Genomic DNA, 27,534 nt, shown 5'->3' on the forward strand with positions numbered 1-27,534 from the left:
TCGAGGGCAATTAAAATTGTACATCTACATAGTCTTCATCCCAACAATTCCATTTCTAGATCTCTAATCTACAGAAATCCCTGCCCGTGTACACAAAGATGCATGGATGAGGTGGTTCACTGCAGCAATGCATGTGACAAGAAAACCGGACACAGTCTAAACATCCATCCACAGGGGAATTATTAAATTATAATACATTCATACTACGGAATATTACGCAGGAGTTTACGTGAATGGGGTAACCCCCTATGTACTAGAAGAAAAGAAATCTAAGACCTACCATGAAGCAAAAGAATGGAGTTGTAGGATGTTACCATTTATGTAAAAGAAAAAAAAGAAAGAAAGAAAATCACACAACAAACCTATTTTGTTGTCTATAAATATGTATGTAGACAAATGCATGGATAAAGGTCTGGAAGGATATATATGATACCCAGAGTAGTGGCTATCGCAGCGGTGGGGGATCAGAACACAAGGAGGATGTTCACTATATCACAATATTCTTTTATTTTTATACATTGAGAATATAATCATGTATTCCTTGTATAATAGAATATAAGTTTAGATTGACTCTAATTTTAAAGAGAGCCTGCCAAATTTAATTTTTAAAATAAACACTGAAGTGCAATCAATAGAGGTTGAATTGGGATATGGAGGGGGAAATACCTTTCCTCAGAGCTACTGACTTCAAAATTCTGGACCAAGAAGGATCTTAGAATGCAGTTCAGTTTTTTGTATTTGTATTTGGAGAGAATATACTCACAGTTTCTCAGTCCAACGGTATGCCTTCCATATATTTTTATCGATCTCAGAAATAGAATTTCCTTTGAAATTTCTGTGAAGAAACACAGTTCAGATCCTTGAATAGGTAGGAAAAGAATGAACAGAATAAGTCGAAGAAGCATTGGCAACCTTGTGGGCAATATTCAAATGCAGAAAATACCAGCGGTCTAATTTCCACAGTTATCAGCATCCCAGTTTGCGCAATTAATGAAGAGATGAGGTGGGACTGCTGTGCGCAAACAAGGCATCTCCCTAGAACCTGAACTTCCTATCTTGGACAGATATTGCCAGTGAATTACTTTGACTATGAGCGTTTTTTCCAAAATCACTTATGTGTCCAAAATGGCTCCTTCGTAAATCAGTGAGAAAATAAGAATTCAACAGAAACATGGCAAAAATGTATCACTTATCAGCAAACAAAGGTAAAGAAATCCTAAGCCAGGCAACACCAAAGCTTTGGCTCAGTGCCCTCTGTTGAAACCTCTTCAGCTGTTCGGATAAAGGAAGTTAGAAATTAGAGGAACTAATATGGAGAGATTTCTTAGACGCACTGCATAAGGAAAAGCAACAAATCACTGAGCAAGGAATAGAAAGTATTACCTCATTAGGGGAAAAATTGCAAAGGAAAGCGATGGGAAGGAAGGACACACAGCGAAATGGTAACAGGAGTTATCTTACAGGTGGTAGGGAGGGTGGGGTGGGATTTTTACATTTTATCCTATATGCTTGTGCCATTTAAAAACAAAGAAACAAAACAAACAAACAAAAAACCCCAGTGAGAATATATCCACGAATTGCATGTGTTTAAAAGAAGCCACGAAATGTCTGAGACTCCATTTCATCCACTAACTCTATGTATTTTTACCTTTAGCTTTACTCAGCAACAACTTACCTATTCAGTTTATATACACATTTTTTCTAGGAGTTAGAAACAAGGCAACACAGGTACCCATCTGCCCATCTGCCTAGTGGTCATTTCCAGGAACCAGAAGCCTTCTGGTTGCTTTATGTTCCCTGAGAAAAGATGCCCCAAACTGAACTTATCTCCCTCAAACTGGCTCTCCTTCCCAACTGCTGTGTTTCCACCTGTTCTTCCGCCATTGTACTGCTCATACAGGACAGAAACTTCAAGAGTCATGTTTCATTTTTCTCTTTCCTGGACACACCCTACCCGCTACTCTCATCAGTTACTCAGTCTTGCCGCTTCTTCCTTTGTGGTGCTCTCAGGATTTTCTTTCTACTCCTATCACAGCCACTCTGATCCGGCCCCTTGTCATTTTACTCCCAGCTTTTGCTAGAGCCTTCTATCTGGTCTCCCTAGATCAAGCTTCCCTCTCTAGATCGCTCTACATAGGGAATCAAAAACAATCCTCTTGTTTTAATGGTATTTATCTCTTGTGGGAAAACTTTCAGTGACTCTCTATATCTCCGAGTGTAACTTTCAAACCCCTCTAGCTGATAGTTAAGGGTTTTCATAATCATATCTTTCACAGCGTCCTAAACTAATTCTTAATTCCTGATCAGTCTTGCAGCACTGACTTTGCCTAGACTATACTCCCTACTTTTGCTCTGTTTAACAAATCATAGCCACTCTCTAAGTCTCAGCTAAAGTTTTAGCTTATCCATGCAGCTCTCCCACACCTCCACACTCTATTGATTACAGATTCTGGTGAATTACAGCACCTATGGTCTGTACTTAATCATAGGTCACCTCCCTTTCTATGCCTGTTTCCTTTCGTCCCACTTATCATTTCACGTTCTAAAGACAATGTCATACTCCCATGGATCCCACAGTACTGAGTCCTGGGCTGGGCACAAAATAGGTGCTATATATAGAAGGCCGGGGAACAAAGATGAGTTCTGAACATAACTGAGGAGTCAAATTATAATAGATAACACTCATATATATGCTAGGCACCAATGTAAGTGCTTTATAAGTATTAACTCATCTAAATGTCACAATAAGCCCATGAGATGGTAACTACCATAATCCCCATTTTCCGGAAAAGGAAAATGAATCAAAAGGTAGTAAGTGACAGACCTCGGTTCAAACCCAGGCGGTCTAGTTCCAGAATCTCTACTCTTAACCCCTTTGTTCTATCACCACCAACGAGATGGAGAGAAGGACATGTTGCTATAAAGAGGATGGAGCAAAAGTGGGAGAGTAGAGGTTAAGGAATGAAATGATGGGGATAAAACACTGGGTTAGAGAAAGGAATAAGGACAATGGCAAGCAAAAGATTGGAGAAGGGGGAACAATAGCAAAGAGCAAAACAAAGATAAGGGACAGTTGACAAAGAAAAGGTAAAAACAGAAAGTCAACATGGGTTGGGAAGATAAGGAAGGCCCAGGAAGGCCTCGAAGAAAAGGCTGCCATGGCAAGCAGGAGGCAGAGAACAAATGAGGAAAGACAATTCTTACAAGATGGTGAAGGTGCCGCTGTAGGTGTTGGGCTCTGGCACAAGCACTCTGTGGAGCCTCTGCTTTGGGCTGAAACCAGTACACGACAGCGTCTCATTTTTGCAGGTACAGAGCTCACATATGTTGATGTTCGTGGTAGTGTTCTCTTCTGGTGGCTCAGTTAAAGTTGTGTATGCCTTTTCTGGGGTATATTTTACAAAATGCAGCAATGAACGCAGGGTCGTTGGGGGAAAAACTGTCTCAGATGACACTGGTTGCGGACGTACAGTAATTTTCAGGTCCATGGGTGGAACAGTGACTTTAGTCAGGTTTGGACGTTGACTCTGAACCTGTTCTGGATGGGCAAGTGTCACCTCAAGGTCCTTTGGAGGAGTTGTAGTCTGCTGCAGGGTTGTAGACTGTTTAACCTCTGTAGTAGATTCTGGAGTTATGGTAAGCTCCAGGTCCAAAGGTTGAACTGTCACATTTGGTGACCACCGATGCTGAGCTTGATCCTGACGTGGTGTTGGAACTGCTGCCTCCTGATATACGGGAGGTTGAGATACAAGTTCCTTAGGCGGCTCTGGATACTGATGTGGGGTCTCGTGCATGGCTGGAGAAGGTTCAACCTCAGTAGTAGATTCTGGACTTATGGTAAGTTCCAGGTCCAAAGGTTTAACTGTGACTTTATTTAAGGTTGGATGGTGAGACTGAACCTGCTCTGAATGTGCAAGTGTCACCTCAAGGTCTTTTGGAGGAGATGTAGTCTTTTTTAGGGTTGTAAAATGTTCAACTTCTGTAGTGGGTTCTGGACTTACAGTAAGCTCCAGGTCCAAAGGTTGAACTGTTACATTGGGTGATGATGGATGCTGAGCTTGATCTTGAACTGGTGTCTGAACAATCTCCTCCTGATATACTGGAGATTGAGCTACAACAACCTCCTTAGGTGGCTCTGGAGCCTGAATTGGGGTCCCCTGCGTAGGTAGAGAAAGTTCAGTCTCCTTAGTAAATTCTGGAGTTATGGTAAGCCCCAGGTCCAAAGGTTGAACTGTGACTTCAGCCAAAGTTGGATGCTGAGTCTGAACCTGCTCTAGGTGTGCCAATGTCACTTCGAGGTCCTTTGGAGGAGCTACAGTTTTCTTCAGGGCTGTAGAATGTTCAACCTCCGTAGTGGGTTCTGGAGTTACGGTAAGCTCCAGGTCTAAAGGCTGAACTGTGACTTCAGTCAAATTTGGTTGCTGAGCCTGAACGTGCTCTGGATGTGAACGTGTCACCTTGGGGTCCTCTGGAAGAGACAGAGTCTGCTGCAGGGCCATGGAATGCTCAGCCTCTGTAGTAGGTTCTGGAGTTACAGTAAGCTCCAGGTCAACAGGTTTAACAGTGGCACTGGGCAAGTTTGAAGGCTGAGCTTGCTCTTGTCCTAGAGGTGGAACTATCACCTCATGACGGACTGGAGGTTCTGCTACAACCTCCTTACGTGGTTCTGGAGGCTGAGCTGGAGCCTCCTGCTGGGTTGGAGAAGGTTCTACCTCCTTAAGGGGCTCTAGAGGTAGAGATGGGGCTTCTTGCAGGACTGGAGAGGATTCTACCTTCTCAGGAGACTGTGGAAGCTGAGAATGGGTCTCTTGAGAGATTGGAAAAGGTTCTACTTTGCCTGGGAGTTCTAGAGGCTGAGCTGGGGTTTCCTGCTGGGCTGGAGATGGTTCTACCTTCTGAGGGGGCTCTGAAGGCTGAGCTGGGACCTCTGGCTGTGTGGGAGAAGATTCCACCTCCTTAGGGGGCTCAGGAGATATAGCTGGGGCCTGCTGGGGGACAGGGGACTGAGCTGGGGCCTCCTGCTGTGTGGGAGAAAGTTCCACCTCCTTAGGGGGTTCAGGAGACATAGCTGGGTCCTGCTGGGGGACAGGGGACTGAGCTGGGGCCTCCTGCTGGGCTGTAGAAGATTCAACCTCCTTAGCCAGCTCTGGAGTTACGGTAAGTTCCACATCCGCAGATTTATGTGTAACACTGGAAAACCTTAAATAAGTTGGATAGTGGCTTATAGGTTGACTTATCACCTCATCACTTACTGAAGTTTGAAATAGATACTCCATAGGAAACTCTGGAACTAGAGTTGGGGCCTCCTGTTGGACTGGACTAGGTCCAGCCTCCTCGGGGCGCTCTGCAGGCCAAGCCGGGGCTTCTGGCTGGCCTGGGGTGGGGCCAGCCTCGTCGGGGCGCTCTGTTGGCCAAGCCGGGGCCTCCGGCAGGGCTGGGGTGGGCCCAGCCTCCTCGGGGAGCTCTAGTGGCTGAACCGGGGCCTCTACCTGGACTGGAGTGGGCCCAGCCTCCTCGGGATGCTCTGCTGGCCGAGCCGGCGCCTCCGGCTGGACTGGGGTGGGCCCAGCCTCCTCGGGGAGCTCTAGTGGCTGAACTGGGGCCTCTAGCTGGACTGGAGTGGGCCCAGCCTCCTCGGGGTGCTCTGCTGGCCGAGCCGGCACCTCCAGCTGGACTTGGGTGGACCCAGCCTCCTCGGGGCGCTCTACAGGCTGAGCTGGGGCCTCCTGCTGGATTGGAGAAGCCTGAGCCTCCTCGGTGCGCTCTGGAGGCTGAGTTAGAGTTAAAGTAAGTACCAGATCCACAGGTTTAACAGTGACGTTGGAGAAGTTTGGCCACTGAGCTTCATTCTTACTTAAAGATGGCACATTCACCTCATGTGCTATTGGTTGAGGTACCATCTCCTTAGATGGCTCTGGAGGTTGAGCTGGGGACTCCTGAGGGATCGAACGTTCTACTTCCTCAGCGGCCTCTGTGGGTTGAGCTGAGGCTTTCTGTTCTAGTAAAGAAAGTTTGATTTCTTCAGGGGTACTTGAAGGCTCAGCCAGGGCCTCCTGTGGGTTTACACCTTCCTTAAGGATCTCTGGAGGCGGAGATGGAGCCCCCTGCTGAATTGGAGATGTTTCTATCTCCTCAGGGGGGTCTGAATGTTGGGCCTGGGCCTCCACCTGAGGCCAAAAAGATTCAGCTTCCTCAGGCAACTCTAAATGATTTGGGGTCTCCTGCAGGAGTGGAGGAATTTCAACCTCCTCAGGGAGCTTTGGAGGTTGATCTGATCCCCCTGGGAAATCCATTGGTACATTCACCTCAGGATATAGGATATCCATACTGGAATCTGAATAACCATCCTGCAACTGTTGTTGTAGGTGGTCTTTATTTGCAAATTGGTTTGGAGTTCCAACAACTTTGGCAAGCCTTTGATGCTGAGCTAGATCTTTCTCCAGGTTTGGGGGTGAAACAATAAACTTCGTTGGCTTTGAACTGTGACTATCCAGAGGTGGAACAAGTATTTCAAATGACTGGTGATCTTCAGCCTGATCTAGACCTACAGTTTTAATCGTACTTTGGAGTCGAGGAGGCGGAGCTATGGTCTGATTCTGATCCCAACCTAGCCTTGGAACCACCTCTGGGAGTCTTTCCAGCCGAGTTAGCCTGTCAGTCAGATCCTGATCTGCCTCTGGGGGCAGCTTACCAACTGAATCCGTGTCCGGGAATGGAACCAAAGTCTCAGTCAACTCCTTAGGCAGAGACAATCGGGCTGGAGCAGAGGACCCCTCTCCTGGGGGTGTAAGTGCCTGGAGCGATTCGGGCGGGAATTGAGAGGACTGTGAAGACCAGGGCTCGGTGGGCCCCAGGAGGTCGGCGGTCAGCTGGGCATGGTCCAGGGCCCACTCCGGAGGCTGAGCTGCCTGCACCATCAGCCACAATAATTGCCACGTGCTCAGCAGCAGTGGGGCCCAGAGGCGCAGCCAGGACATGACACCCGGATGCTCTGGGGCGCAGCGACCCATACTAATGAATCAGCACCCGCCGAATGGGAGCCGAACCGTTATGGCAGCCCCGTGACGGGCGCACCATTAAGAACTGCACGCCCCTCCCCCGCCTACATTCCACCCTTTATTACGCTACCTTTATTAGCTCAGCGCCGAGGGGCACCGCGCCCCTCGGAGCAAGCCCCTTTTCCAGAATCACCAGGGCCCAAGCCTCCCTTCCCCCTACGAAGGGCACAACCACCTCCTGGGGCTCACAGCGAGGCAGGATGGCCCCGGACTCCAGCAGCTCTGGGGTGGAAGGGGGCAGGGGGCAGTTTCCCAAGGACGCCACAGGACCCGGCATCCCGGGAAATTAAAAAACGCTAGTCCAATTCTGGCGGTTTGAACTCGGCCTCTTCAAAGCTTAAATCCGAGAGACATTCTTCCTCCCCTCGGCCATCCTGCTTCCAAGAAAAGTAGCTGACCTGCAGAATAAGTACCAGGCAGGGCAGTGGGGAAGGGAACACATTTTACAGTTACTTATTCTAAAATGTTGCCATTTCCTCTAAATTCTCAATACGCATGTCCGAGCATTAAGTCGCCACTCTGTTAGGAGGCTTCCTACCACTGAATCAGTGATGTCTCCAAAATTTCTGTAGGAGGGGTTTCGGGTGGAGGTTGAGGGGGCAGGTGAGCATTTCATTCTGGGAATGAGGGTCTGAAACCAAGAGAATAGCCCTCTATTTACGCTGGCATGGGAAAACCTCCCCCATCCCACCTTGATTCAACACAGCCGTCAGTCTAGAAAAAGTAACACCACCACTTTTTAGAGGTCTGACCCTGAGTGTGCACATGGAGAAGGCACTTAGGATGTTCAAGTTAGCATGTTAAACAATTTTCTTGAAATACTGTAACTAGCCACGTAGTTTGCAACAGTTTACATCCTTCACAGCCCTTTTCACAATCTGTTTTATTTGAGTCCTTGTTTATGGTCTGGCACTAGCTCTAGCACGCAAACCCTAAGAGAGAAGGGTTTTATCTTATTCCCAGCGTCTAGCACATAGTAATGGTTTTTAAATGGAACGGATTCCAAGACTGGCCTTATTTAGGAATGGATCTGAGTTCCAATCAGGTTTCTGAAAACTTTAGCGTCAATACGGAATCTCTTTCACGTTTCACAGGAAGCTAGACTTCTTAAAGTGTAAACTTGGATAAGTCTGAAGTTTCCTTGACTGGCTTGATTTAAATTGAATTAAAATAATTCTTTTGCACACAAAAAAAACTTCAAATACTTTTTCAGAAAGTAACCATCTTTCCTTTCTCCACTCTTCCCTTCAAAACAAACAAACTTTGCAACTTTGGAGTGAATTAAATAATCAGAAATCTAGCCCCAAATTAAGTTTTCAATGACATGAAACACATCCTTTTCTCCTTTTTTTTTAAACATTCTATATGCAGTATATTAATATCTTCTTTTAGAAATTACTTTGGCAACTTAATCCCTAATTCAGGGCATTGATGAGTGATTTACAGAAAAGTTCTTCAGCAAAATATTTCATACAAGGTATGTATGAGATGCTGACATCTGGGTAATACACCTTATTTGAAAGGCATAATGGTTTTCAAACACTGTAGCATAATCTCACTTAAGGCCAGAGTTACTCTGTTCCCAAATCCTTGAGATTCTGTTGGAGGGGAGCTCTAAAAGGCTGTGTCCTCTCCTATGTCCACAACAGTAGGAGTATTCTGATGCAATTTGCTCTCCAAATTTGAAATCAGGGGTCAGAGCCAAGGGCCAGGACTTCAGGAAAAGCCCCAGAGATTCTCTGCACTCAAAAGCAGTTTCAGAGTTGTACATTTCCCAAAGGATGATAGAGCTAACTGTACGTGCCCAAGTCTTCCAAATCCTGCCGGTTGCTTTAAAATACGGTTACATTGGCTGTGGAATCCTCGAGCTCTAATCTCCACATACTTGAATTAAATCCTGGAGCTCCTCTTTGGTTCTGGCATCTGTAATCTCTTCACAGGGTCTATATTCCACAGCTATTTTACCACTTTCTGAAATAAAGTTAACAAGTAGCATATCAAAATTTTTCTTGTTCTAAAACTTGCTGTATATAACTGGGATAGCACTTAGTAATTAGACATTCTTTTGATTTTTTTTTTTAATTTTTTTTTTTTTTTTTGAGAGAGAATGAGATAGAGAGAGCATGAGAGGGGGGAGGGTCAGAGGGAGAAGCAGACCCCCCGCTGAGCAGGGAGCCCGATATGGGACTCGATCCCGGGACTCCAGGATCATGACCTGAGCCGAAGGCAGTCGCTTAACCAACTGAGCCACCCAGGCGCCCGACATTCTTTTGATTTTTAAAAACTATTTTATTTATTTAACTGACAGAGAGAGTGCACAAGCAGGGGGAACAGGAGAGGGTGAGGGAGAAGCAAGCAACCTGCTGAGTAGGGAGCCTGATGAGGAGCTCAATCCCAGGACCCTGGGATCATAACCTGAGCCGAAGGCAGACCTTAACCAACTGAGCCACTCAGCTGCCCCATAGACATTCTTTTGATTTCTAAAAGCAGAAAATAAAAGCATCTTCTCAGAAGTTTTCTCATCTCACACTTTAGTTTTTATCATAACTTTTTTTTTTTAAGATTTTATTTATTTATTTGAGAGAGAGAACACGAGCAGGGGGGAGGGGCAGAGGGAGAGGGAGAAGCAGACTCCCCACTGAGCAAGGCAGTCCGACATAGGGCTTCATCCCAGGACCCTGGGATCATGACCTGAGCAGAAGGCAGACGCTTAACCGACTCAGCCACTTAGGCACCACTATCATAACTATCTGTGAAAAAATATATGTGAAGTTATCAACCATGTGGTTAAAAAAACTTCATGATCTCAGAGATAGGAACTAAGGAATAATGACATAGGACGTTAAAACTGTGGAAGCAAAACTGTTCAATCATAGTATGATTAAACAGTAAGATATTAGGGTGCCTGGGTGGCTCAGATGGTTAAGCGTCTGCCTTCGGCTCAGGTCATGATCTCAGGGTCCTGGGATCGAGTCCCGCATCGGGCTCCCTGCTCCTTGGGAGCCTGCTTCTCCCTCTGCCTCTCTCTCTCTCTGTCTCTCATGAATGAATAAATAAAATCTTAAAAAAAAAAAAAAAAACAACAGTAAGATATTAGGTAGGGGTCAATGTAAGTTCAAACCTGGAATAGAGACCACTGGACTATGGCTGATACTTCATATTAGAAACAAGGCAAGTGTCTACTCCCTGAGAACCCAAATCCCACCAGATACAATGAACAATGCTTTGGAGGGGGGTGGGCAGGGCATGCATTTGAACACTTTATTGGCAGAAACAGGCCCGTGTAACTTATAGACAACACAATTTACCTTAGGGCAAACTACAGCTACGAGACTTTTTAGTCCAAGGAATTTTGAATGTGTACAAGGGATACCATAGCATATTATGGAGAGGTCAACAACCCAAACGCTTAGTTTGCTTCTTAAAGGTTGTCATTCAGAATTGACAGCTAATGGAGAGTCTACCTGATGACCAGGGAAGTCAGTCTTCACGGGAAGACTTGCCCAGGCTGAAAACCTGAGACCAATCCACGGTCAACTCTTACAAGCAAATAAGGTCTCTGAAACGTAGCTAGGATTTCTTAGTCTTTAAGACTCAAGGCTCTGAAGCAGGGGAGCAACTGTTTGGGGACTCTCCACTAATTATAAAATTTCCAGAAAAAAAGGCACCTGGGTAGCTCAGTCGGTTGAGTGTCCCACTCTTGATTTCGGCTCAGGTCAGGATCTCAGGATTGTGAGATCAAGCCCTGCATGGGGCACCATGCTGCGTGTGGAGCCTACTTAAGATATTCTCTCTCTCTCTCTCCCTCTCTCTCCCTCTACTCCTCCCCTGTCTCCCTCTTTTATTTAAAATAATAAAATAAAATAAAATAAAATAAAATGAATAAAATAAATTTCCTTTGAGCCTGGATTGATTCTCTCTCTCCCTCTCCCTCTACGCCTCCCCTGCCTCCCTCTTTTATTTTATTTAAAATAAAAGAATATTTAAAAAAAATAAAATTTCCTTTGAGCACAGCCTATAACATTCATACTACTGTAGAACTCAATAGGGAATACAATCAACATCATTCAATAGGATGGCCACTTTCAAGGTTCACAAAAATGTAGCTGATCATTACATAAGAATCATGGTCACCCAATATGTCAGTGCCAGAAACAAAAACTGAAACTGAATTGATTGCAAAAGCATAATCTAATAAATTCTCCAACAGGAAAATAATAATGATAAGAAGTTAACATATTTTGTCTGCTTACCACGTTCCAGAGATAGTTCTAAGCTTTTTATATTCATCATCTCATTTATTCTTGCTATATCTCCATGAGGTAAGCTGAATTATTAACCTTATTTTGCAGATAAAGAAATTGCAGCTTAGAGAGACTAAATACCTTCAAATTTGACTATAAAACCTAAAACTGCATCAGAAATCTAAGAGACAGAGTTAGGATTCAACAACAGATGTCCAAAGCTTACAATCACTATACTACTTTGTGTTATGGGCAATCAATCAAGGAACACTGGATCAAGCACTTTCTACGCGGAGGCAAGTCACTGTATATCTATACCCTGGGGACAATAATATTTACTGTCATTTTTCCTCACAAATACTACAAAGAACAAATTTGAGACTGCTGCTTTGAAAGCATTTGGTGAATAAAAGAATGTGAAGTGTTTTCATCCAACTAACTTCTCAAAATGAGTTTATTTGCTCATGGAAACTGAAGTTGTTTAAGGACAATCAAAAGAAAAGAAAAGAAAAGAAAAGAAAGAAGTAAAGGACAATCAAGAAAGTCTTACCTAAAACCACAATCAACAGTTTCTGGAATGCATCTGACACAGCCTTCTGAATAGCAAGCTTCTGGGTTGTTTTCCTTTTCATCAGAACTGATAATGGCCCTAAATTCAACCAAAACAAATGGATTTAAAATACCTAGCTGAATGATAACTGATTTTTATGTTATGTGTTTAGATATGAAAGTGCATCCATGATTCGTAGATCATTATCTTAGCAACTAAGAGCAGGCACAAGACAAACACTTGGTGGAATGGCTCTGCTGTAGGTATATCCTGGCCGGGCACATTTTTACTGCCCTGATCTACCCCAGAAGTTCCTGAAGTACCAGAAGGGAGATGCAAGCCAAGAAGGTGGCACAAATCTCACATCACTCACAGATTTCAAATGGACAAGTTGAAACTATAATCCTACAGACCCTACCTACTCTCCTGGGCATCAAGGGCTGGAAGAGTGAGAAAGATTAGGTGGTAGCACACATGACCTGGTCTTTTCCTGAGCATCACCCATGGGAACCTACTTCCCTCCATTTGCTAACAGCCCTGCCTCTGCCTTAAAACCCTAAGCCGAAGTGCTACGGACTCTGGAAAAATCAGTACCAATTGGAATACCTTTTCTAGGAATCTATATTTGATTCTTTACACACCAGCCCTTTTATAGGAGGCAAAGGACTGAACATTTGCACAAGGGTTTATTTAAATCTTTAGATGATGATTTTGCTGGGATCATTGAAGGCTACAAGAGATCTGTATTTAAAGGACTATTTTAGCACAAGGCAAATTCTTCTTCTTCTTCTTTTTTTTTTTTTAGCACAAGGCAGATTCTTAACCAAAAATGGGAAAAACATTACTTCCCTCTTCCTAAATTTCTTGGCAGAAAGTCAGTTTTAGAATTGTAAAGCTAAGTTCTTTTAGGTATTGTGTATGATAAAAACCTGTATTGTACGGTAGAAAAGCTCTGCCCAGGGTTTTAGTAGCTTAGCAAGGGGAGGGCTTGATGATATATCTGAAAAGATGAGTTTCAGAAAGAAAGAGAGATTCTACCTCCACTCCACTCCACCCCCACCCCCACCATAAACAGACCTTCTTCCAGCTTCTCCAAAGGCTCCTCGGCCATGCCAACTCTAGGACTCCTGCACTCATAGGACGGCAACACCACCTCTAAAGCACAGAAGAATTTCAGGCTCTGCTTCTCAAGTGGTACCGTAGCATCTTCATTTTCTCTTTCTTCGAGGTCAGAAAGGTCCTGAAGCTGTTAGGATTTTACATTAAAGGTCCTTCCTAGGATCTCAACATAGACTTCAAGATGTTTTGTTATTAGAAATAAAAACTAAACTCCAGTAAACCCAGCTAACAGTTGAGGTCCTATAGCTTCAAAATCAAGTAGGACTTGCAAATGCATTATTAAATACAGACAACTAGTTTTTTTTACTCTATACCCTACAAATACTGGCAAAAATTCTGGACATCACTACCCAAGTCATTGAAAGTAGTATTAATTCTAGGTGGCAGGCCGATGCTCAGGTCCTTCCACTTAGAAGCCTCTCACATCTTCTCCCCACACCCAGTTCTCTCCTCTCTGAAGTCCAGGATTTCAATGTTGAAATGAGTCTGATTAGCCAAAGAAAATCTATAAAGTTTACCTTGATGATCCTTTTTGACCATCCATTGAAACCAAAGTAATAATTTGCCAATTCTTGGCACTGGGAGCTATTTAGGGCAAGGGCCTGATGTTGATCTGCTTTATGTTTGGTGCCCAGACGAACCTAAAGACATAAGAGAGAGACTGAAAAATATCACAACCTGCCACAGAGGCTTATTTTGGATACACCTGAGATTGATCAATACCTATTTCAGAGACTGGCTGTGAAGATTAGAAAGGAAACACCATTGTAAGCAATGAGCTCATAGTAAGCCCTGAATAAATGGTATTCATTATTTTTAAGCTCCAGTACTTTTCTGCATCATTTCCAGGGCTCCTGATTGAATTGGAAGATTTCCCTGACCTCTGGTGGTGAGAGTGATGATGAAAGCCACTAAGGAAGCCCTCCAGAAGCAAATTATGTAGGTGAGCAAAGGAAAGAAATTGTTTTTGTTGTCCCATCCTGTAGCTCGTTCGAGAACATGACCTGAAGAGCCGACAAGATGGACCTGACAGGGAGGTAGGACCTTAACCTGCAGCACCCTCCTCCCCAAGTTACTAACCTGTTAGAACAAGGAATATACATACCTCTAAAAATTTTATAAGCAACTAAACAACTAGAGGTTCATTTGCATTAATAAGCTCCTTTGAGAATGCAAATACTTCCAGTCTAACTTATGCTCTATGGTGAATTTATTAAATGTTCTGTCTTAAATGTCTATTTCAACTTTAAGCAGGGTGTAGTATAGTAATATATTCATAAAGATTCAAATAATGCAAATGAAGTCACAGCACTATTAATTCTTTATTGATTTGTTCATGCACCTTCCTCTATCACTAGTTTATAAGCTCCTTAAGTGCTTGAAGGAACCATCTCTTACTCTTTTCTCATTCCTAAAACCGAGCACATTCTGTTGTTGATTGAGTGAACGAATGAAAGAATGGGTGATAAGAAAATAAAATTACTTTCTCCAGCTGAAGCTGCATGCTGGAAAGAAGAAATGAAGATGAAGTTTTAAATGTTGAGTGCTGCAGGGGAGGCTAATGGCGAGCCATAGTGGAGCTGTTCTGGATATGAAGGAAGCTTCAGAAGGGCCCCGAGCCTCTCTGTCGGAGAAATAGTTGTCACCTTGGGAAAGCTTGCCAGTTCCTGCTGCCAACCATTTTCCTTCATGCTACTGAAAAAAACTCTCTCAAATACCTTAGGCCTTTCCTTGATTTATTTTATTTAAGACATTATTCTTTTTCCTGTATTTATAAAAGGCAAACAACAACAACAAACCCAACCAGGAACTATATGTAGTTGCCAAAGTAGAAAAGAACACATAAGTAAATTGGATAACAATTTTGGAAAGCAGGGGTAATAACCCAAGGTTCTGTGTTAAATAAAAAAAGAGATCTAATATGAATACGCTCTCCTGTCAACTATATACTGACTTGTAGAACATTTCCTTCATCACTCTCAGTGATGGGCTTTATGCTGTGAAATCTCAAAACCTAAATTTATGAAATGATCTTAATGTCCAATGAGAGACAAAAACCTCATTTCTTACAACTGATACAAAGTAATTGTTTCATAATCTATAATATCTGAGTGGCTATGTGAACTTTTCACAGGCTAGAAACAGGCAGACCACAGTTTGCAAACTAAAGAACGTCTGACAGGTCATCATTTCAATCACAGGGAGTGAAGCCAAGACTGAAGAGGGTGTTGAATAAGTAGGCAGTATACCTAGAGTCACATCTGAGCAGAGTTCTCAGATTCAATCAAGGTTAAATCAATAAGGAAAGGCAAATGATAAGAATAGGCAGCCACGTGGGGCGTCTGGGTGGCTCAGTTGGTTAAGCATCTGCCTTCGGCTCGGGTCATGATCCCAGGGTCCTGGGATGGAGCCCCACGTCCGGCTCTCTGCTCGGCGGGGAGTCTCCTTCTCCCTCTCCCTTTGCCTGCCACTCCGCCTACTTGTACACACTCTCTCTGTGTCAAATAAATAAAATCTTAAAAAAAAAAAGAAAAAAAAGAATAGGCAGCCACATCAGTATGAAGTAGCCAGATTAAGAAGCCAGTTAGAGAAGGCTGACAAAGACATACAATTACAAAGTGAAAGGTTTGGAAATCTAAGTCTCACTCACTTACTCAGAGGAAATGACATGGTCCTTGATAAAGAAATGGTGATTGAATTGAGGCACATACTGAAATATAATTCTGGGGCTCTGGGAAAGTAAAATGGACAGCATGGTTAGTATGGAATAAAGTTCCTGTAGTGCATTAAAGAATGTTTTAACCATTTTCTGGGAATTGAAGGGAGTCCTGAATAGGCAGTTTGAGACTGATGATGATGATAATGACGATGAAGCATCCTTTATAAATACAACAGATGAAAGGATTTGTCATTTTTTTTTAAGATTTTATTTATTTGAGAGAGAGAGTGAGAGAGAGAGCACAAGAGCGAAGAGGAAGAGGAAGAAGCAGACTCCCCGCTGAGCAGGGAGCCGGACCGGGATCATGACCGGAGCTGAAGGCAGATACTCAACCGACTGAGCCACCCAGGCACCCCTAGATTTGTCATTTTAAATCCACATAATAGTAAATACAAGCAAGACTCTTCCTGTTAAGATTTCTTAAATTAAAGGGCAGGATAAAATGCCACGGGGTTTAATATCAGTAAGTTGGGGTTTGATCTCTAGCTTCCAGTTATTATCATGAACCGTAAGTAAGTCACTTAACTGTCTTCAGTTCGAGTTTCTTCGTCTAAAAAAAAGCAAACAAACAAAAACCCAGGGAAACCGGAGGGTCGATGTAGCAATGCATCTGAAAGCATTCTGTAAATCAGAGTGCTGCACAAATGCTAGTCTATTATAACGGAATTCAGCACTCCGTCCCAGGGGAGTTAGGAATTTCCTGTTTGGACCCACCTGCACTGGAGACTTCTGAAAAAGATGCTTCTCGTGGCATGCCATTTGAGCTCTGTGAGCATCCCTTGCAGAATAAAACTTGATGATGCCATAGAAACCAGGACGGGCCACTGCAGCGTTTGGGAAGACTCGGAGCGAATACAGAAGGTCCAACTGGGAGAATACTGTGAACAGAGAATGCTGTGGGGTGGTCCCACGCCAAGTAAGTGCATGAAATTTCACGCCCAGAAACCAAAACTGCCCGTTCCCTTATATTCCCTAAACCCTTCTGCACATACAACCCCAAGCTCTTCTCATTTCATGAACAGGTCTCCCTCTGAAATCTTAGGATTCGAGAAGCATTAGAAGGCAACACGTGCTGGCTGTTGAGAGTTACCTCTCAGAACTCTGTGGGGGCTGACAGACTGCTGAGGTCCCCTCCAGAACTAAGATTCCTCACGGCGGAGACTACGAGGCGCGTGAGGCTAAGGCCAGACTCCAGGGCTCCCAGTCACGGGGGCGGGGGGGCACACGGCGTTCTCCATCCCTCCCTCCCTCCTGACTGGGCTCACATGCAAAGCCTCGGCCGTGGGCCCAGAACTCAGCTCCCACACCAGCAAGGTTTTGTCGCTTTCGCTGGGAACTGCAAACGAGACCACCTCCGCCATCCTACCACCACTGCGCATGCGCGGCTAAGGTTCAAGCGGCAGTGCGCCTGCGCAAGGCGGGCCCGCGCTTTTTTAAAAAGGTCTCGTGCGAGGGGCGGGGCCAGCCCCGCGGGGGTGGGGCGAGGGCTGTTCCCAGTCCTCTCCCTGGCCCCTCCCACTCGGGGCGGGTCTCTGACTACTTCCCCTCCAGCAGCCCCACCACATCAAAGTCGTGTTTAGTGCTGCTTTTTTTTTTTTTTTTTTTTAAAAACATCTCCTGAGGTTTCCAAACAATGGTCTTCAGACTGGTGCTGGTCTGTTAGGAAGTTTTCACCAGTCCTTGGAAAAACAAGAAAAGGATAATATAATCAGGGTTTAAAATTTTTTTTCATAAAACAAAATCTATTCCATTTTACTATGCTACAAATATGACCTTCATTTTTCTTTCTTTTTTAATTTCTTTTTTATTTTTTTACTTTTAAAATATTTTATTTGAGAAAGCAAGAGAGAGAGAGAGCGCGCGCGCACAAGCTGGGGGGAGGGGTAGAAGGAGAAGCAGACTCCCCGCTGAGCAGGGAGCCTGATGGGGAACTCCATCCCAGGAGCCCCCAAGATCATGACCTGAGCCCAAGGCAGACACTTAACCAACTGAGCCACCCAGGCACTCCATGACGTTCATTTTTCATGTTAAAAATTGTTTTACAATAGTTGTTTTGATTAATACTCTTACTTGGGTATTAAAATAAAAAGTTAGGAATTTTAACATGGGTTAACTTTTTTGACGTTTTAGTGGTCTGTGAAATCCAAAAGTCAAGGCTCAGAAGTAGGGACATCAGTGGCCCAAGTGGGACAGTTTAGTCAAACGGTACTGATGGTAGCTATGTGCAAGACATTTCTCCAACGGCCCCTTTTCTGTTTTGCATTGTCCTTCTGCAGGTTTTTCTCCACATCAGCACCTTCAGATCCCAAACAGCGATGCCTTTTTTTTTTTAACATCTAGATTTTAGCCCATTCTCTGAAACCACCCAAATCATTGGCACCTGGCACCATCTATCAGCCCCAACAGCACTTTCTCCACCTCAATATACAAGACCCTTAGCTCCACCCATTACCTACTTCTGAACTTTCTCTTTTACTCTGAAAGTAGTTGGCTTGGAGGAATAACTGGGATCCTGATGCTGTTTCAAACCAAAAATTGTAGATTTTATTACCCATTTCATTATCCGTTGTATTCATTGTATGTATCCACTCATTGTACCCATTAATTGTGTATGTCTCTGGGTAGATTATGAACACCTCAGGAACAATAGTTATGGTTTATTTTCCTTCTTCTAGTACCTACCACACTCCTACTAGATTAGGTACTCCAATATATGTGGAATTAAAAATGAATAAATCAACACATTCTTTGCACAAGGAATGCTTTAATAATTCCCCAAATATAACAACTTCTTCATTGTGGTCCTCTTGGTTTGCAATGACAGTCAGGAACCAGAAGGTCTGGGCCTAGATGGGTGCAAGGAGGAAGCCCGAGAAAACCATTTATTCCTGGGGCTCTGGTCAGTTTTATTTGTAAATGGGAAGGAAAGAAAATAACATGAAGTGGAGGCAAGAGGAAGAGGAGATGAAGAATTCCCGAGTGAGAAGAGGAGCTCTGAAATGACTCCACAGCAGCCCTTCCCCCGTCTCATCCCAAGAAACATCCTGTCATCCAGTAGGAGAGGGGCCGGCCTGCACAGTGCAACCTCCACGCTACCCTGAGGAGAGAAAGATTGGTTCTTGCTTTACCGCTTAGTAAGCTCCTTCTCCACATACATGGCCCAACTCTTAGTGAGTCTCTTAGGCAGAGCAGTGCTCAGAACCTCCTTCATTCCTAGCTTTCTGGTCTGTCCCCCTGTGGCCCCTCTGATTCTTCCTTTAAATTTCCTTATCTCTGGTGTTTGTCCGCTTCCCCCATTCAGTATGCTTCCACATTTTCAAATCCTATCTCCCTCTGAAGTGGGAGAGCACCATTTTACGAGGCTGAGAGTTCCTAAATAAATAAAAAGATAAATAAATAATCAATCAATCAATCTCAGGCACAACCATTGACTCTCCCTCCAGAAAGGGTCAGCCCTAATAGTCATCAGTGTCCCTTCTGCTTGGTATTTCTAGAGTAGGCAAGGCACTTGACTCCTCCATCCCCACAGACGCCTAGAGAGACAGCCTAGAGAGGACTAGAAAGGGTCTAGTCCTTGCCTAGTGTGCCTTTCTCTGTCACTACATCCTTCCTGGGGCTCTGCCCGCTAACGTAGTCCCACAGTGTCCTCCTCACCAGTTCTTCATCCCCCCTGCTCTGGACACAATCTTTTTTGCACAGCTGATGGTTGAGAGAAGATTGGGGCTCAGTAGGTCTGAAAGGGAGAGAGAGAGAGTACCTGTAAGAACACAGAGGACAGTCCCAAAGACTGAGGCAGACATGGCTGTCCCTGCGCTGGCATGCGCCACCTGGGGGCTGAGTACTTCCAGATTAAGCAAGGCCTCCCTTCCAGAGGCCCATTTAGACATCCCTACAATGGCGGTCGGGGGTGTTGGGGGTTGGGGCAGGAGGGGCAGGACAACTGTTTATCACCATACTTCCTAACTAGGGTAGATGGTGGTTCAGCCCACGTTTGAGGATTTCTAGGGAAAGGAAATGTCAAAACAGGCAGCACAGAGACCAAGGTAAATCTTGCCTGATGAGGGAGGCTCTTCAGGTGAAGAGTCCAGGGATATTAATCAGAGTATGAAGGAGGGGGAGAAGGTCCAAGTCATGGACCTATGGAGCCTCCTGGAGTGGCTTTGAGGTGGGGAATTTGCACTTGGCCTTTAATCAGATCATTAGCCAAAGTTAGTACTTGATGGTTAGAGCTGAGCCTTCAGGGCCACCAGCCTGGCATTCAGCACCGGCTCTATGAGCCTCAGTTTGCTCATCTGTAACATGGGCACCAAAATAATTTCCATTGCATGAAAAGCTGGGTGAAATGGACTCCTTGGGCTGTCTCTCTGGGGATATTGCCAGGCTTTGAGTGGGAAGAGAAGTCCTGTGAGTAGAGCCTGGTCCTCTCTCTCACCTCTCCCACCCTGGGGCCCTGGCCAGACCTTGACAGTCCTCGTGGCAGATGTCCTCTGAGTGACTTCGGTAATCATTGCACCAGTAGTGGCTGTTGATCTGGAAGATTCCATAGTCAAAGCTGCCGTCTGCATTTTCATTTACCTTTGATATGTTGAATTTGCTTTCCACAAAAGCCAGACACAGCCCTTTGAACAGGGAGAAGAGGGTTTTCAGAGGGTGCCGAGCTGAGGGAGGAGGGGGATGGAGGAGAGAGGGAGATCAGGAAGGAGAAGAAAGGAACAAGGCCTAAGAGGCTGGATGGGGCAAGTGGGCTAGAAACACCCATGTGCTTGTCCCCTCACCCTTTGTCCAACCCACCCGCCCCTCAGTACAACCACTCATCACCTATCTGTCCATCCATGCTTCCTGCACCTAATGATCACCTACTGTGTGCCAGGAACTGTGCAAAGCCCAGTGCCAGACATTTAGCTGGGTCAAATGTCGATGCTGCGTTCAAGGGGCCTATAGTAGGAGGATGAAGATACATACCTTAAAAAGCCACAGGACAAGATAAGGGGAGAAGGATAGCACAAGAGCGGTGTGCACAAATTCTGGGCGAAAGGGAATTATCCTTACCACGGAGTAGGATGAAGACTTTGCACTGCCTGCTCCCTCTGCCTGGAATGCTCTTCCCCAGACATTTGGGTGACCAGTGCTGCTCAATGTCACCTCTTCGACTTCCCCTTCTAGGACAACATTGCCTATCACTGCCCTGGCTTTATTCTTCTGCATAACCTTTATCATATATAGTTGTGTGTGTGCTTCTTGCTTGCCTCTTCCCCTAGAATGTGAACACTGTGGAGGAAGGGGCTTTGTTGATGTCTCTATCCCCAGCATTGAAAATAGTTCCCGGTACATAATAAGTGCTCAGTTAATAATTGTGGACCAAGGGGCGCCTGGGTGGCTCAGTCGTTAAGCGTCTGCCTTCGGCTCAGGTCATGATCCCAGGGTCCTGGGACCGAACCCCGCATCGGGCTCCCTGCTCCGCGGGAAGCCTGCTTCTCCCTCTCCCATTCCCCCTGCTTGTATTCCCTCTCTCGCTGTGTCTCTGTCAAATAAATAAATAAAATCTTAAAAAAAAAAATTGTGGACCGAATATGGAATGTTGGGAAGGGCTTCTTGGGGAGGGCTGCTTTTTGAACTTGGCTTTGAAAGATGAATGACAGAGAGAAAGACGGCCACCTAGGGCATGACCAGAGGAGGAGGAGAAATGGGGGAGGGGGGAGTGTGAGAAGCAGCACTCACAGTCAGTGAGGGAGTAGCCCTCAAACCCATCCAAGTCCTCCTTGTACAGCACCCTGGCCAAGTCACAGCGATTGATGAGGCTGGCCTGACTTATGGCAATGAGGCAGCTGACCAAGGACATGAGTAGCGTCCCCATCATCTTTGGAGGGGAGAAGGTGCTGTCGAGGGTCCGTGGTTCTGAGGCTCTCCCAGATGTGCCGCTGGTCTTCTCTGAGTGCCTGAGGAATCTGGAGAGAGCAGCCATATGTCCTCGCTCACACAGAGCTCCCCACCTGGCTATTTCTCTTTCCTCTCATTTATTATTGTATACTTGTTTATTACAGAAACCTTTAAATATTTACAAAATAAGAGAGAATAGTATCATGAATCTTCATGTACCCATTGCCCAGTGTCAACATCGAAAAACCAAGGCTGATCCCCTTCCATCTATAGATCTTCACCCCTTTTAGCTATTCTCACTCTTGTAATGGGCACCTAGCTGTGGGCAGTATTTGGGTACAGTGTGGGGGGAGAGGATGGCAAAGGAGATTAATGAGAACTGCACTTCACTGGTGTTTGTGTGTGTGGATTTGAGCATGTGCTTGCAGGGGAAGGGCTAGGACACTGCACGGTGAACTCCCCCCAACCCCACACCCCCAGATACACGACACATGACTTTTCCCAAGGGCATACCCTTCCTTGTGCAAGTCCTAGGAAGCTGTTTATGGGTTCTACACTTTGATTTCCACTCAAAGGTGCATATCATAAAGCAATAGAATGACCTTCACCTTCACACTCTCTCTGTGTAGGGGGAGGAGTGAGGAGCAAGGGCTCTGGATTCACATTGCCTACTTTCAAAGATAGGGCTGCTGTGTGACCTTGAACAATTTACTTGGGTCTCTCTGGGCCTCATTTGTAAAAGGAAGATACGCTAATACCTACTTAATAAGGCTGTCAGGATGATTAAAGGAAATACGATCTTGGTTTTGCATTTCCCCCAAACAGGAAGCCGGACTTCTGGGGAAAAGGTTGATTCCTAGGCTGGAGTAGGAAAGGGCATGAGGTAAGTCCGGATTATCTTGTGCTGGAAAGTAAGGAAACACTCAAAATATGGATTGGAGCATGTCAAATGGACAAGAGAATCAGCTCCAAGGGGCACCCACTGGCCAAATCTGGAACATTATTTTTGGTAACAGCTTTATTGAGCTAAAATTCACAATACACAATTCACTATGCCATACCATCACTTCACTTAAAGTGTACAATTCAATAGTTCTTTAGTGTGTTGGCGGAGCTTTACAACTATCACCATAGTCAATTTTAAAACATTGTCATCAACCCAAGAAGAAACCCCATACCTGTTAGCAGTCACTCCCTGTGCCACTTCCCTCCTGCCTCTGGCAACCTCAAATCTACTTTCTATCTCTATAGATTTGCCTCTTCTGGACATGTCACATAAATAGAGTCATACACTGTGTGGCCTTTGTGTCTGGCTTCTTTCACTTAACAATGTTTTCAAGATTTATTCATGATGTAGCATGTATCAGGATCTCATTATGGCTGAATAATACTCCATTGTATGGATAGACCACAGTCTGTTTCTATACTTACCATTTGATAGACATGTGGGTTGTTTCTACTTTGGGGCTATTATGAATGACGGTGCTATGAACATTCACGTACAAGTTTTCATGTGGACAAATGTTTTCATTTCTTTGGGCATATACCGAGGAGTGGAATTGCTGAGCCATTTGTAACTTTAAGTTTAAACTTTGGAGGAACTGGGGAACCTGGGTGGCTCAGTCAGTTGAGCATCTGACTCTTGATTTTGGCTCAGGTCATGATCTCAGGGTCGTGGGATGGAGCCCAGGGCTGGGCTCCACGCTCAGCTGGGAGTCTGCGTGAGATCCTCTCTCCCTCCACCCCTCCAATACATAAATAAATCAATCTTAAACTTTGGAGGAACTGCCAGACATTTTGGCTGCGCCATCAGCAGTGCCTGCGTATGAAGGTTCAATTTTTTTCACATTCTCACCAACACCTTCTGATCAAAAATCTTCTAATCTTAATCCCTAATCGGTGTGAAGTGGTATCATGTGGTGGTTTTGATTTGTATTTCCCTGGTGCCTAGTGACTTTGCAGGTGCTCATTGGCCATTTGTAGATCTTTGGGAAAATGTCTAGTATTCAGATCCTTTGCCCATTTTTTAGTTATTTGTCTTTCTATTATTGAGTTGTAAAAGTTCTCTACCAGATACATGATTTGCAAGTATTTTCTCACATTGTGTGGGCTACCTTTCACTTTCTTGACGGTGTTTTTTGAAACAGAAGAATTACATTTTGATGAAGACTGATTTATCTATTTTTTCTTTTGTTGCTTGTGCTTTTGGAGTCATATCTGCAGAACTAATGCACAATGGTTTCTAAGGTAGTCTGGGACAATCTGACCATCAAAATAAAGATAGTGATAGATTATAATCTATTGAATGAGATAGGAATCCATGAGTCCTTAAGAGTAATAAATAGACACATAAGGGGGATGGGGGGACTCTTCCTGACAATAAAAGGGTGAGTGATAAATGTGGAGGTAGCCATGAAGTTGGAAAATCATCATTCTACTACCATCGAAGATTGGTTTGAGCAAGGATCATCAATGGATGCTAAATCTGAGGTGGTGGGCAGCTTGATGAACTGGATCTACGCATGCTCTCGGAGTGTCTCCCCACAGATCCTATATTAGTTGCATGGGAAAAACAGCAACCATGCAGCAAAGAAACCGGACAGGTTTTGGAACCTGCAATCAAAATTAACACCACCAATGAAAGACAGAGAAAGATCATATGCCTCTAGAAGTGATACCGTAAGAAGGACACATACCGCTTATATAGTATTCTGGCCAGGGATGCATAACTTGTATCTAAGCCCAAGGAAATGTTGGACAAAGCCAAACGGAGGGAAAATCTATAAAATAACTGGCCTCTATTCTTCAAAACTGTCAGTGCAATGAAAGCAAAAAATGGGGCTATTTCTGTCAGTAAGTGTGTGTGTGCGCGCGCGCATGTGCGTGCGTGCGTGCGTGTGTGTGTGTGTGTGTGTATCTTTCCCCTTGAACTAAGTGTATGTTCCCAAGGGCAAAGGCCTGGGTTCCTCCATCCACGGGCTTCAGAGTCAGGCAACTTCTGCTTGGACAAGATGGCTACCCTGATGGCCTTGTTACCTCGCAGATATCTTCTAAGACTCACTCCATACCAGCCTGAGCTTGTGAACTTTCTTTTGCTTCTCTCTCTCACCCTAGAGTTGCCAGATTTAGCCAGTAGAATTACAGGATGCTCGATTACATTAGAATTTCAGACAAGCCACCAATAATTGTTTAGTATAAGTATATCTCATGCAACCCTACTCTACCCTGACTCCATAGGTTCCTTCAGAGACAGCTGTCACTGAGCCTTGGGAAGCAGGGAGTTCTATCTCTGCCCATGAAGTCCCCTCTTGGGGTTTCCATGGGGGAATAAAGTCCTTCTGGCTGGTGCATTCCCACCTCCCCTTCCAAAGCGTACCTTTCTCCTAGCCTTCTCTGACCCCAGGTCCCAGAAAGGCCAGGGCTTTCCTCGAGAGTCAGTAGAACAAAGTCTCTTCCACATGAGCTATACTCTAACCCCGCCCAGTTCACAGCTCCCCATGTTCTAAAGAAGGTGGGAGTGCTGGGCCAGCCTGCCCTCTGGAATCCCAGTTCTGTGATGTCATCATTCTCCTGGAAATACTCTGGTCTTAACCATGCAAACTGAGGCCCATTCAAGCTTCCTGCAGAAAGTACAGGCGGGTCTGGAAGGACCGGTGATAACTGTGATGAAGATCACTGGGTGGGGCAGGGCAGATTGCTCTGGTCCTGCTGGCTGCCCACCTCCCTTCCCTTCAGTGAATGGTACTGCCTTTGTGGGGAGCTCCTTCCCCCGTGGGGGTAGTAGTGGAGACTGCTGGTCACAGGGCCCTGTCTTCCAGGGGACAGGGTGTGCCTAGGGCCCCACTACTGCATTTTGAATTGAAACTAAGGGGAGGAGCTCAGCTTCCCACGGGAAGCCTTCAAGGGTGAGGCCAGAAGCTGACACTGTGGAATCATGTGGATACAGCCCATCTGAGAGGATAAACCTCCCCGAAGAGGGAGCAGAGTCCAGACAAGATTCCAATCCTAGAGTCCACCCTTTCTGAGACCTAAACACACTCTCGCCCTTCTTGCGATCCTACGATCCATCTCGCTGCCAATGTAAAGAATTAGTATTGTTATGTTTAAAGTCTAGATGTATATACAAACTTGAGTAATGTGTAATGTGATTTATGTGATAGTACAAACATTTCCTCAGCTTCCATTTACAACGGAGGCAAGTACTGTACAAATTCATGTGTACCCCCAGAACCACGAATAGGCGCATGAAGCAAGGAGAAACTGTACACTCAGTACTACTAGAAAAGGACATTTCTTTGTGTTCAAATCTAAACGTGCCTTCCTGCAGAGGTGAGTTTCTGTCATTTGCAGCCAAGAGAGACCTGCCTGGTGGAGAGCGTAGGGTTAACCCTCTGGGAAGTGGTGACCAGACAACCTGTCATCTCCCCATGAAGGTGGCCCATCTTAGTGTCATTCGTCACCAATGAAGTCTGAGAGATACTCCCACCAACTGTAGCAGAAAGGAGGCAAAAGAAAGTTCTCTGACTGGTGGCCACTCTACCCTCTGAAACTGGAGGGCAGGGGCTGACGGTAAGAAGGTAGGAAGAGCTTTTAGGTGGACAGTGCTGCCCTGTACTTCTGTCTCCAGACTCCCCTTCCCAGCAGGCAGCAGGACATTGCGGCTTGGGCTAACAATATTGGAAGGAGGGGTGCCTGGGTGGCTCAGTCTGTTAAGCATCTGCCTGGTTAAGCATCTGCCTTCGGCTCAGGCTCAGGGCATGATCCCTGCTTCCTGGGATTCAGCCCAGCATGGGGCTCCCTGCTCAGCGGGGACCCTGCTTCTCCCTCTCTCTCTGCCCACCCTCCCCCCGAAGCGCGTGTTGTCTCTCTCAAATAAAAACAAAAAACAATGTTCGAATGAGTAATAAACATATACCTAATTCATCAGTGATGATGACTAGTCTATGAAATTTATTTTTCTTCTTTTCCTTTCAGCAAAATCACTAATTACATTACGATTACAAAGTTTTTAAAAAATATTTAAGGACTAAAAACACAATTGTATTCAAAGAACAAAACCGTAAATATATTTTCATCAAAAATAGAAAGTTGTGTAAAAATGTTTTATTAGTTTTTTCCAATGTTTTCCCCCAAAGTTAGGCTTTTTACATATTGGAAAGTATCTAATAACTCAAAAGGCAAAGTACCCATGAGTATTAATAAATATCAAATTTTATATCAAATAGACACTACTTCAAATATATGATTCTACTCTTTAAAAGCTGAATTAAATTTTATTTTATTTTTTTAAATTTTTAAAATTTATTTATCAGAGAGAGAGAGAGAGAGCACAAGCAGGGAGAGCAATAGGCAGAGGGAGAAGCAGGCTCCCTGCTGAGCAAGGCGTCTGAAGTGGGGCTTGATCCCAGGACCCCAAGATCAACCTGAGCTGAAGGCAGCCACTTAACTGACTGAGCCACCCAGGCATCCCTGAATTAAATTTTATTAAGTAACTTAATTTTTACAATTTACCTTAAATTTTATTTAAATTATACACTTCATTTAAATTTTTATTTAAAAATAAGTAAATTTGGGGGCGTCTGGGTAGCTCAGTGGGTTGAGCGTTGGACTCTTGATTTTGGCTCAGGTCATGATCTCAGTGGGATTGAGCCCTGTTTCAGCTCTGCTCAGCAGGGAATCTGCTTGAGGATTTCTCTCCCTCTCCCTCTGCCCCCTGCTCGCTTGCACACTCTCCCTCCCTCCCTCTCTCTCTCTCTCGCTCTCTTTCTCAAGTAAATATTTTTTAAAAGTAACTTTTAATTAGTTAATTAATTATTAGTAATCTCTAACCCCAATGTAGGGTTCAAACTCATGACTCCGAGATCAAGAGTCAAATGCTCTAACCGACTGAAGCCAGCCAGGTGCCCCCCCAAATAAGTAACTTTTTCTTTTCTTTCTTTCTTTCTTTTTTTAAAAAGATTTTATTTA

General features: G+C 44.7%; 3 protein-coding genes and 1 long non-coding RNA gene across 8 annotated transcripts in view; 1 reads left to right on the plus strand and 3 right to left on the minus strand.

Annotated features, from left to right (window-relative positions):
* The window catches only part of LOC123842581 (leucine-rich repeat-containing protein 37A2-like), a 46,497-nt gene extending 39,487 nt beyond the window's left edge, over nucleotides 1-7,010 (minus strand). For all 3 annotated transcript variants that reach the window (XM_064583028.1, XM_064583027.1, XM_064583026.1), the window contains exons 1-2: nucleotides 3,205-7,010; nucleotides 764-835 (exon numbers count right to left, since the gene is read on the minus strand). In XM_064583028.1, the coding sequence (XP_064439098.1) occupies nucleotides 764-835; nucleotides 3,205-7,010 (3,878 nt within the window). The remainder of the gene's footprint in view (nucleotides 1-763; nucleotides 836-3,204) is intronic.
* The window catches only part of LOC135362996 (uncharacterized), a 58,051-nt gene extending 43,254 nt beyond the window's left edge, over nucleotides 1-14,797 (plus strand). Inside the window, exons 4-5 of the long non-coding RNA XR_010408631.1 lie at nucleotides 13,821-13,914; nucleotides 14,464-14,797. This is a non-coding gene — a long non-coding RNA (uncharacterized LOC135362996). The remainder of the gene's footprint in view (nucleotides 1-13,820; nucleotides 13,915-14,463) is intronic.
* Nucleotides 764-17,152, minus strand: LOC123842537 (RAD52 motif-containing protein 1-like). Of its 3 annotated transcripts, XM_064583049.1 has the most exons (7): nucleotides 16,956-17,152; nucleotides 16,405-16,584; nucleotides 13,490-13,612; nucleotides 12,930-13,098; nucleotides 11,853-11,951; nucleotides 8,944-9,029; nucleotides 5,626-7,456 (listed from the first exon to the last, which is right to left on the minus strand). In XM_064583049.1, exons 1-7 carry the CDS (start codon nucleotides 17,067-17,069, stop codon nucleotides 7,355-7,357), a joined length of 873 nt encoding a protein of 290 aa, XP_064439119.1. In that variant the 5' UTR covers nucleotides 17,070-17,152; the 3' UTR covers nucleotides 5,626-7,354. The 3 variants fall into 3 exon arrangements, 1 of the variants encoding a protein (XP_064439119.1); XR_010408630.1 differs by lacking the exons at nucleotides 5,626-7,456; nucleotides 8,944-9,029 and adding an exon at nucleotides 764-835 and having other exon boundaries at nucleotides 12,930-13,007; XR_010408629.1 differs by lacking the exon at nucleotides 5,626-7,456 and having other exon boundaries at nucleotides 12,930-13,007; nucleotides 16,956-17,150.
* Nucleotides 17,153-19,257: 2,105 nt separating this feature from the next.
* Nucleotides 19,258-21,544, minus strand: LOC135363028 (lysozyme-like protein 6). The gene is made up of 3 exons (XM_064583316.1): nucleotides 21,409-21,544; nucleotides 20,123-20,309; nucleotides 19,258-19,423 (listed from the first exon to the last, which is right to left on the minus strand). Exons 1-3 carry the CDS (start codon nucleotides 21,542-21,544, stop codon nucleotides 19,258-19,260), a joined length of 489 nt encoding a protein of 162 aa, XP_064439386.1.
* Nucleotides 21,545-27,534: the final 5,990 nt, after the last annotated feature.

The sequence above is a fragment of the Mirounga angustirostris genome, unplaced genomic scaffold (assembly GCF_029215605.1).
Source record: "Mirounga angustirostris isolate CCGP_5_RB_7025 unplaced genomic scaffold, mMirAng1.0.hap1 SCAF_17, whole genome shotgun sequence".
NCBI classification, from domain to species: Eukaryota; Metazoa; Chordata; class Mammalia; order Carnivora; family Phocidae; genus Mirounga; species Mirounga angustirostris.

Coding starts and splice junctions, on each gene's coding strand:
- LOC123842537 (XM_064583049.1), bottom strand. CDS start 17,069: ATGCGCAGTGGTGGTAGGATGGCGGAGGTGGTCTCGTTTGCAGTTCCC. Junction 13,613..16,404: donor TTCAGAAGTCTCCAGTGCAG/GTGGGTCCAAAC, acceptor TTATGTCTTTAG/GTTCGTCTGGGCACCAAACA. Junction 11,952..12,929: donor TTTGGAGAAGCTGGAAGAAG/GTCTGTTTATGG, acceptor GGTTGAATTTAG/GGCCATTATCAGTTCTGATG.
- LOC135363028 (XM_064583316.1), bottom strand. CDS start 21,544: ATGGGGACGCTACTCATGTCCTTGGTCAGCTGCCTCATTGCCATAAGT. Junction 20,310..21,408: donor GGGCTACTCCCTCACTGACT/GTGAGTGCTGCT, acceptor CCCTGTTCAAAG/GGCTGTGTCTGGCTTTTGTG. Junction 19,424..20,122: donor AGGGCCCCAGGGTGGGAGAG/GTGAGAGAGAGG, acceptor TCTCCCTTTCAG/ACCTACTGAGCCCCAATCTT.